The following is a 10,086-nucleotide window of genomic DNA, read 5'->3' as shown; positions in this document are numbered from 1 at the left end:
AACAAAGTTGATCACCCTAGTCTGCAGTAAATAGAAGATATGAACTTCGATATTTGACGGATTAAGAAAGATGGAAAGAAAAAACTTCGCAGACGACTTATAATTAAGTCGTCTGGAAAGTCTTCCAGCTGGACGACTTAGTAGATGACTTATAATTAAGTCGTCTGGAAAGACTTAGTAGACGACTTATAATTAAGTAGTCTGGATAGTCTTCCCAGATGACTTAATTATAAGTCTTCTACTAAGTCATCCAGCTGGAAGACTTTCCAGGCGACTTAATTATAAGTCTTCTACTAAGTCGTCCAGTTGGAAGACTTATCAGACGACTTACTTATAAGTTTTTTGCGAAGTCGTCTAGATTGAAGTAAATACCTGACTGAGGATAGCCTTTTTAAACTGTTTGCGTCCTTTGCGACCCTTGTAAGCCAGTATCGGTGGAGACGGATTGTTTGGGAGAGGATTACCATAATTAGCACCCAATTCCGGCAGAGCTGTATACACCCAGACCTGGAGAGCTTGCGCAAACCCATTAATAGTGTAACAACCCGAAATATCTATGCCCTTCACAGAGTCCATCAGCACCTTAAACATGACTCTCCCCCTTGGATAATTCTCAAACCGTTCTAGCTCCATGACCAGCCTTGCCAGACTAACCCGTGTAGGGGTTGAATATTTTCTCCCTTCAATGTATCCAGTGAAGATGGCAAGGTACGCGAGCCGCTTGCGATCATCCCGAGACCACCCTTCGCATCTCTCAAATGCTGCTATTATCTCCTGAGTAGATGGCCCAGCTTCGACATGAACTCCCAACATCTCCTAGAAAGAAGTCAACTCTTTTGTAACAACACAGTGAGGTCTCTCAAGGTCCTCGATGTACTAGCAGTTTAGACCAGTGAGGTTTTCAAACTCTAACAGTGAAAACCTCACAGGTTCTGGACCAACGAGACTCCACAGCTCATACTTCTTCTTTATGTCCAGCTGGAAACCGAGCAGGTAGTGAACCAGCCTTGAAGCCCAATCAAATCCCAGCTCTTGGAACTAGATGAAAACTCCCAACTTCGACTCCTTCACCTCTTCATATTCGTCATCATGAAGAGCTTTCTTTAAAGCAGTATGCAACGTCCAACAAGTATGATACGAAATGCTATGCACTGCGGGGGGCTCTTCCCCTAATGTATGTATCCTACGGGGGAGTTCTGGTATATCCATCTCAAAACAATCAAAGAGTTATAATTAAGTCAATCATCTCAAAACAATCAAAGACTTATAATCAAGTCGTCTGGAAAGTTTTCCATCTGAAAGACTTATAATTAAGTCGTCTGGAAAGTCTTCCAGCTGGAAGACTTTCCAGACGACTTAATAATCAGTCTTCCAAGACTTCCAATAGAACATTTTAAAGCCGGCCTGAAAATTCGGAGAAGATATAGTCGCCTTCGACATAGAGGTTATATATCTGCAAAAATAGACGTGAAAAAAGAACGAGTGTAAAAAATTTATAGAGACAACGTTTTATGTTCATCTTTTCCTCAATCAATCACTCGACAGTAAGAGATATAACTTACCGGCGGCGGAGTTCAACGAGACGCCTCTGAGAGAATGTGTGTTAGAGTTTTCTCTCAGATCTTAAATAGAGGAAGCGGTTGTGAGAACGGTGGTGAGAACGACGGTGATAACGGCAGAGAGATAACCGGCGGTGAGAACGATGGATTAGAGAGAATCGACGGAAATCGCCTGCGAAATCTTTTCTGAATTTCGCGAAACATTGAATAAAAAAACACCTTATATATGTCCGGTAAATAATCTGGTTAGGTTTAAAAGTACATTGAAAAATTAAAGGCTCGGTCCGGTTAACTTTTGTTATATCTTAATTTATATCTCTTAAAACATATGTTAATTACATGATTTCAATTTTTCACTTAACCAAATATTTTTTACAAAAAATTTAAATTATTTCTAAGTAGAACTAGTCCAGACGACTTTCCAGTAAGTTGTCCAGACGACTTACTGTATTACTGTAAAGTCGTCTGGATAGACGACTTACGGGTGTTAGAAACGTAAAAAAAATCAGTTTTTTTGTTTGTTCACAAGTGACTGGTTGTAATTTCAATAGTCTTTTAGGTTACTTTTGCATTTGATTCAAGTTTGGGTTTACTTTTACATTTGAAATCAAGTTGTGAGTCATATTTGACAATTTTCCTTTTTTTTTTTCTTTTTCTCTTTTTCAGTTTCACATGATCTTTTATGTTCCACCTAATTATTCAATACTCACTTCATTTTTAACTTCTATTATAGTTTTGTTGAATTAAATTCTACAGTTTACCATACTATTTCTAATTCATACATTTATCTATTACAATATAATAACTACATATTAATAATATTTTTTTACTGTAGTTAACATAAATAGATAAAATGAATTAAATATTACTTTATATTACTTTATTTTATTTTTATTTATATATTTATCTTATCTAACAAACTAATGTTAAATTTAATATTATTAAAATAAAAAAATTACAAAACTCTAAATACATACAATATAAACACACAAAAAATAATATAAATCACATAATTTAATTGGTACAAGAGACTCAGTTAACAAATAATAAAATTCTTAAATCACATACATAAATTTAAAGTCTTTTTAATCATGAAACATTACGAATTTTGCACATATGTATTAGCCTAGATTTGATTGTCATTCTTGATGTACATTGAATAACATAATTATATATTGGACTTTGATCGACTGCCAAACACTTACTGATACAAACTGTTGTTTTTTTCCTTTGCTATTGTTTTTTATAAATTCTCAATTTGTTAATTTTTATTTTGCAGATTTCGAGTCGGCTCTAGAGTAGCACAAAGCGTTTCTAACACCAGCAAGAGCTACTTCATCAAGCCATATATATTGGACTCAGACACCCTAGCACGTCTTCTAGATGTGGTTCAAATGTTTTGCGGTAAGTTTTATTTTTTCTAAATATTTTTATTTTTTTCTAATAAGAGCTAGTATAATATATAAGAAAGGACAAACAAACATTAGTCTAAGACATTGTTAGAGCTTTACTTGGGCAAAAAGTGTTGTGTCTTTTCCAATTAAAGATGTAGTTGCCACAGCGATTCTGTCAAAACCATGACGTTATATCTAGACATTGCTGCCTAAACTTGTTATAGAGAAAATCTATAAACTTGACTAAGAAACTTTACACTTGCAAAACGCTTAATCAACTGACTCTTAATAAGGTTCTCGTAGATGTTCCTTCCGAAATTTTCATATGATTTCTCAGAATAGTGTATAGGGACAAGGAATCAATTATTAGGCTTTTAAGTTGTCATGTTTTCCAAGCTTTGACTGTGGATCAAAGTTAAAATGATAATGTGACCAAGTTGAGTGTGATAATATGTTTTTAAAATATCATACTTTGTTGATCGAGGTCTTGATGAAGAAAAGAGTGGTACATCTTTTTATTATACCGAGGTTTTTCAAATCACTGATTCTTTTAAAGATGATTGTTTGATTGAGAGTATAGCTAGAGCAAACGTTGCTTCTCATATGTTTTCTTGAGATCTCTGTATATTTTCTTTGGAACTACTAAAACTTTTATAAGATCTTTTTTTTTTATGTATTGCTTTTCAGCTTGATTTTGATAATGAAATGCTGCTTCTGTTATTGCTGCTGGGTTGGCTGTTGGACTTGCTTCTATTGGACCTGGGGTTGGTCAAGATACAGCTGCGGGTCAAGCTGTCGAAGGTATCGCGAGACAACCTGAGGCAGAAGGAAAAATGATTGTAAAAATATTGTAAGAAAAAAAAAATAAATAAATAAATTTAAAAACTAAATCTTGATTGAATTGTGTACAATCCTAAAATCTATGACGGTGATGCGTGGTGTATGTCATAAATATCCCATCAAACCACATTAAATTAATCTCATCAGGGTCGACTTTATGATCCAGTAATGACATTCCTGTTTCCTAAACATGCAAGCTGCAAGTCTTTATAAGAAAAAGATTCTGATGCTGAGAATACGAAATTAAGTCTATGAGAAGTATCTTTAAACTTTAGTTATACTTTCTAACCCTCTGAGAATGTCTATGAGACAAACTTGAATTGTTTGTAGTGACTTTCTTACAAAAAACAGGAGGTTTGCAAGAATTTGAGATAACAACATATGAATTGTGCAACTTGACATTCTTTTCATGAAAAAAAAAAACAAGATCATTTCCTTGCAAAACAAGAAATGAAAGTTCTGGTCAATCCCTAATGTTCAAACTGTTCTCATTACCTTGAAATAAAAATAAAAATAAAAAATCTTCAGAATCCACAACTCTTCCTAATGCCTTCTCCTAAGAGCTCTTGGCAGACACTGTAAGAGTCTCTTTTAAACATTTGTCTTAGAATGTTGACTTTTCTTGAATGTGACCACAGCATTTTATCAAAGAATGCCTCTCAAACCTTTACAAAGCTCAAAAACTTAATTATACTTTCTCATCTTGATTTGTGGATGTTTCTAGAAGGAACCTGATCACTGTCTTCTCCACCAGATGCATCGTAGCCATCACTTGTAGACCTTGACAATGGCATCATCATCATTGACTGCTGCTGTTGTTGTTGTTGTTGTCCTCTTAGTTGACTCATCAAACCAACAGCTGAAGAAAACCCATTAAGCTGCGCTGAATCCTCCGCTTCAGACGAAACTCTAAAAGGTTGAATGTCATGCGAGTCTAAGCTGCTCTCTGGTGAAGACGTCACCATAACACCACCACCTGATCCCGACATTGCACGGCTTGTCTGAAACGCGCTTCTTGCTTCAAGCTGAAGAGGACCTAGCCCTGAGCTGGTTGATGTCTCCATAATAGCTGCTCTTGTCTGAACATTCATTAGCGGTTCCAGAGGCAACTCTGCTGGTAACCGTATGCGCTTAGATTGCCTTCGCTGGTGCTTCCCGTTACTACTATTAACAGCTTCGAACTTTGCTGGGAAGTTTCTACGGCCGCTGCTTCCGAAGCTGCTGCTTGCTTCTAATCCAAGGAAGGGGTTTTCTCGTCTGGCTACAGGTTTGATTATTTTGGACTTCTTTCTAGCTTCTGCTGCTGCCTTTGAGACTTCTTCTGCGTTGAGGCGGGCTAGAGTCCATGGACTGATCTTCACAGGTTGGTTCTTCTTCTTGACGCGTTCTTCAACCACTGACTTCTTCCCGTATGAACTTACAGACGCATTCTCTGGAGGAACTACATCAAACTGTATACAGAAACACACATTAACACAATAGAGCAAATAATATTATATTATTAAACAAGGTACAAGAAAAATTGGTGAATAATGAGGTGAAGAAGCAAGGTACCTGATCCTCAAGAAACAAACGTGGTGGGGTGCACCAAGCTCCACGATGAAACGTATTGAAGGAGCTTGCACTGCTTAGTCCAGTGAAAGAGCTGATCATTGACATCTGAGGGCTTTGTTGACCTCCACCAGCTTCTAGCTCTTGCTCTTGTTCCCTAAGTGCAACTATATAGTCGTATGTACTAATTCCCTGTTAAAAGAAACTCATTTAGTTAAGTCTGATAACTACCAGAGCAAGTCTTGACATGTACTTGAGGCATTGGAAACAACCTTTTTAATGAGAAGAATGTGGAAGAAGAAAAGCTGAGCAAGGGGTAGCGTTGCCAGCATTGCTAACAGAGTGCAAACTGCCTGCAAGAGAAAAAACCCTTCATATCTTGCATTCGGGAGTCAGCAAGGGAAGAAGATCAAATTGTATAATAAGAAGATAAAACTTACAACGACTATAACAAATGGAACTAGGGAGAAGCTGCTTCCCAACTTTAAGGCAATCTCTGCACTAAACTGGTTCTTGCGGAGTACACATAATACCAGCACAAAGATCCCGGTTGACCATTGCATTATGAGCTGCAATATCAAACACATCACGGCAGAGATTAACTAACAGAAGAGGAAAACATTCATGGAGTGATGAAAGATCATCAGCGCAATCCTTACCAACAAAATAGCTGATATCATGAGGCTGAAGAACTTTCGATAGTTCCGCTTGCCAATGCAGTTGTTTAGCCACTACAACACACACAACTCCATAAGCACAAGAAGATAAGAAATGTAAATAAGAATGAAGGGTCCAGACAGATCTTTTCAATACCCTGCAGTGATGATCAAAACGGTCCACACACTTGTCACAAACTCTGCAATGCTTACTGTACTTGAAGACCTGCAAAAAGGAATAACCATATCCAGAATGATTAGTCCTGAGAAATAATAATACAGCAAGTTTGTGGTTTCAAATGTTTTGTCACACCTCAACTTCACACAGACTGCAAAAAAACATTCCATCCTCACTCATCTGCTGCTCAGAAGACTCATCTCTTCCACTGCAACAACCACAAATCAATGCACAAGGAGAGCAAATCACACGCAGGAGACAAGATCTTTGCGATGACTCCAGTTTCTTGTTAGTTCCATTTTCTTGATCCTGTACACATGTGCTGTCATGAGACTTGGCACCACCACCTAGAGCTGATCCACCACAACCATCTTTTGACTCCTTTGATTGAGGAAACTTCCCGTTTTCAGGAACTTTAAGGTACTTCTTTGACCGGAAAACTCCACGGTCTGCAGGATCTGAAGCCGCACACCATATATACAGTCCAACCACACACGTTATCTGGCATAAAAAAATATGTCACTGACTTATTAATCTCTCAGCAAATATCAACCCATCAATGTTGACATAAGGTAATGATGATACCACACTGTATGCAAAGGATTGAATCAGTTGCTACAGATGTGAGATCAAAGTTTCAACCATAGACCTAAAATTGGCTCAGAATCAAGAAGTATACTAGAGCTAGCTTGACCATTTTTTATGATTCTAAGCTCTTGATGGGACCAGATCAAAGATCCAACTAAAAGGAATGTAAAATCCAATTTTCCCTAATTAGCTATAATAGACAAACTAAGGCATGTTAGATTTGTGTAACCAATGGTCTATGTACTTCCCAGAAATAGAAGAGATAGCAGAGTAAGAGAAAACTCATAAAAAGGACAACAAGTACACAACTTTGATCTCTAAAAGCCTTTCAATGTTTAATTGAAAGCAGATTTGATTTCCAGAAGGCTCAGATTTAGCTTACCAGAGGAGTGTAAATGCCCATAGCAATGTACTGATGAATCTTGCTCCCAACGAATGGAGCAAAGAAGACGTAGAAAGCGAACCCTAGAGCCAAGAACACAGCAACAGCCACCACCTTACCCAGAAAAGTGAAAACAAGATAAAGTTTCAAACTTTCACCTCAAATAATCAAAACCCACCAAGGAAATCTCAGTTTGAAGTTACCTGAAGAGGATGGTAAGGAAGTTGCCATCCATGTTTCCTCATTTTCGCTCTAGAATGCTGCAAAATCCAGATGTAGATCGAAGAGAGTCAAGTCAATTAAACATAAAAACTTTCCCTTTCTCCACTCATCTTCTCCAAAAAGCCAACATTTTTCTTTTCACTCTCTCTCTAAAGTAACAAGAGAGACTCAAACCAAAAGGAAGAAGAAGAAGAGTAGAGAGGAAGACATTTGACCACCGAGTGAAAAAAGTAAAAAAAAAATATAATCAAATAGAAACAAAAAGAAATAAAGTAAAACTCTTTGTTTGTGGTTTCTCTGATTCTCTCTCTGTGCCTTCTGTATAAAGCTTTGAGCTTTGGTTCAGAGATCTAAAGAAGAACCCACCACCATGGAAGAGAGAGAGAGGGGAAAGGAGTTATAATTAAGAGATGAAAAGCAGGTACCTTTTCTCCGAGGCCAAATCATGTGTCACACTCTTGTTGCTGGCAAATCCAGTAACACTTGTTTTTTCTTTCTTTTGTTACATTACAAAACTCATCACTCTCTCTCTCTCTCTTCCCCTGTTTTTTTCTCTTTAATTTTACTTTTACCCACTGATTTTCTTATCGTTTATGTTTTTACCCCAGTACTTTTTTTCTGCTTTTGTAGTGATCAAATGAGCATGATTGTGATTAGGTAAGCCTAATGTTTGACATAAACATGTCCCTCTTCAATCTAATTATTACAGATGTGTCTTTGTGTATTTAATTTCTGAAGGTCACATTCAATATTTGTACCCAGAAGACTTTACTAATGTCTTAAATGTTTGTCTTCCAAACTGGTAGCTACTCTGCACACTTTACAGTGGTTACAATAATCAAGCTGGTTTGGTTAGAGAGAATTTTTTAACTCCAAGAAGTATGATTATAATTAGATATGTAAATGGAGGAATATTATTTAAGTAGCTCCCATATTGTTCATATTCGAGGCCTGAGAAAATGGAGAGTGACGGAACATAGCTAACAAGAAAGCGACGGTCGGGTGAAGATAAATGAATATGGAATATATTTTTCCCTAGTAGAAGGGTTATTTTATTTTAAATTTATGGTTTTTGTTTAAATTTTTTGAAAGTTTTGGCAGATCGTATGTCTCTTCTTATGGTATCTTGTCAGAAAACGATGGAAAATTTTCTGTAAAAAAAAAGAGAGATAAAACTCTTTTTATAATTGTTAAAGTTTTTCATGCTACGTCTCTTAAAAAGGGTCAATATGGATCGAAAGCCAATGTCTTACATGTCTATAAATTATTATACGTCGACTTTGCATGCAGATACGAAAATTAAACTTTTTTGAAAACATTTCTGTTTTTTTATTAGGAGTAAAATAAAAAGTTTTTTCTTAAGGAACTGGAATTGTTTTATTTTATTTTATTTCATAAATAAAAATATAAAACACACTTTTGAACGGATTTCTGACACATCCCAAGAAGTAACCGCCGAAGTCATTACCATTTATTATTAATTTTTACATATTTTGATAGATTCATTTTTGATAAAAATAATTATATATACATTTAATTGAAAATTTGTTTTTCGGTTAAATGTATATAACGCGAAGGTGAAATTTTATTTGAATAATTTTGTTATTATTTAAAAAAAAAAACTCAACAGATCATTAAAAAGGGACAAAAGGTGTGTGGTGTGGGTGAAGGAGTAAATGTGAAGCATTAAATTCTAAGGACCTCTTTGTGTATGTCGTTTTCCTTGTTCATATTCTTTTTTGTTCTTGGTAGAAGAGATCGTAATTTAATAATTCATCGAAAAAAGAAAGAACACAATGAAGGTAGACAAGCATTCTTTTAAAAATCCCAAAAAACATAATTAATAAAGTATAATACTACGGATAATTAAAATAGACAAGCTACTCCGCCGAATAAGGATAATCATTTTTCGAGATATCCGGTCGCAAGCAATGTTGAACGAGTTTTTAAAGTATATACTCCTTTCATTTTTTAATATAAATCGTTTTTAATTTCTTATCTTCCAAATTATACGACGTTTTTGGATTTCTATGTAAAATTTATTAAAACTTAATGTTATATGAACAATGATAATATACATTATATTTTATTATTGGTTGAATTGTGATTAAGTAAATAATTAATGATGTTTTTGTTTAGAAAATATAAAAAATTAATAATTTTTTAATATATGTCCAGATTATAAAATGACTTATATTAAAAAAAAAGGAAGGAGTGCTATATAGTACTTGTTTTAACTTTAACCAGAGTGTTCTATACTAGACCCTAAAATAATTTTCAAACTCAAGCAGAAGTATATATATGATATATTTTATCAACTACAATGTTTCAAACGAAGAAAGTAAAAGCCACCAATATATATACATATATATATATATATATATATGTTATCATGTCATTATTTTTGGTAGATCTTGATTTTGTTGGACAATAACACTTTTAAAAATATATTTAAAAAAAAAATCAAAATTCGTTATCCAACCGAAGTAACAACAGCATGAAGTCTTGCGCCACGTACAATTAGGTAAGAACATCTCTAATTTTGAGGGGGGTAAATATTACCTCAAATTTAAGGGTAGTATTTTTTTTTTTTTGAACATAATTTTAAGGGTAGTATAGGAGGTAAGTTTTGTTCGTATATTCAAAACACTACAGAATTCACACAACTCAACATGTAAACTAGTTTTATTTTAGATATTTAACATCTCTATTGTTC

General features: G+C 35.0%; 1 protein-coding gene across 2 annotated transcripts; it reads right to left on the bottom strand.

Annotated features, from left to right (window-relative positions):
* Positions 1-4,165: 4,165 nt before the first annotated feature.
* Positions 4,166-8,000, bottom strand: LOC106300658 (probable protein S-acyltransferase 22). Of its 2 annotated transcripts, XM_013736854.1 has the most exons (10): positions 7,796-7,892; positions 7,352-7,408; positions 7,149-7,262; positions 6,314-6,679; positions 6,158-6,226; positions 6,004-6,075; positions 5,785-5,913; positions 5,617-5,697; positions 5,348-5,536; positions 4,166-5,244 (listed from the first exon to the last, which is right to left on the bottom strand). In XM_013736854.1, the coding sequence occupies exons 2-10, from the start codon at positions 7,391-7,393 to the stop codon at positions 4,492-4,494; spliced, it is 1,815 nt and encodes a 604-aa protein (XP_013592308.1). In that variant the 5' UTR covers positions 7,394-7,408; positions 7,796-7,892; the 3' UTR covers positions 4,166-4,491. The 2 variants fall into 2 exon arrangements, with proteins under 2 accessions (XP_013592308.1, XP_013592307.1); XM_013736853.1 differs by having other exon boundaries at positions 7,352-8,000.
* Positions 8,001-10,086: the final 2,086 nt, after the last annotated feature.

This window comes from Brassica oleracea, chromosome C6, assembly GCF_000695525.1.
Source record: "Brassica oleracea var. oleracea cultivar TO1000 chromosome C6, BOL, whole genome shotgun sequence".
Taxonomy (NCBI): Eukaryota; Viridiplantae; Streptophyta; class Magnoliopsida; order Brassicales; family Brassicaceae; genus Brassica; species Brassica oleracea.
This window is presented reverse-complemented; position numbering and strand designations above follow the sequence as displayed.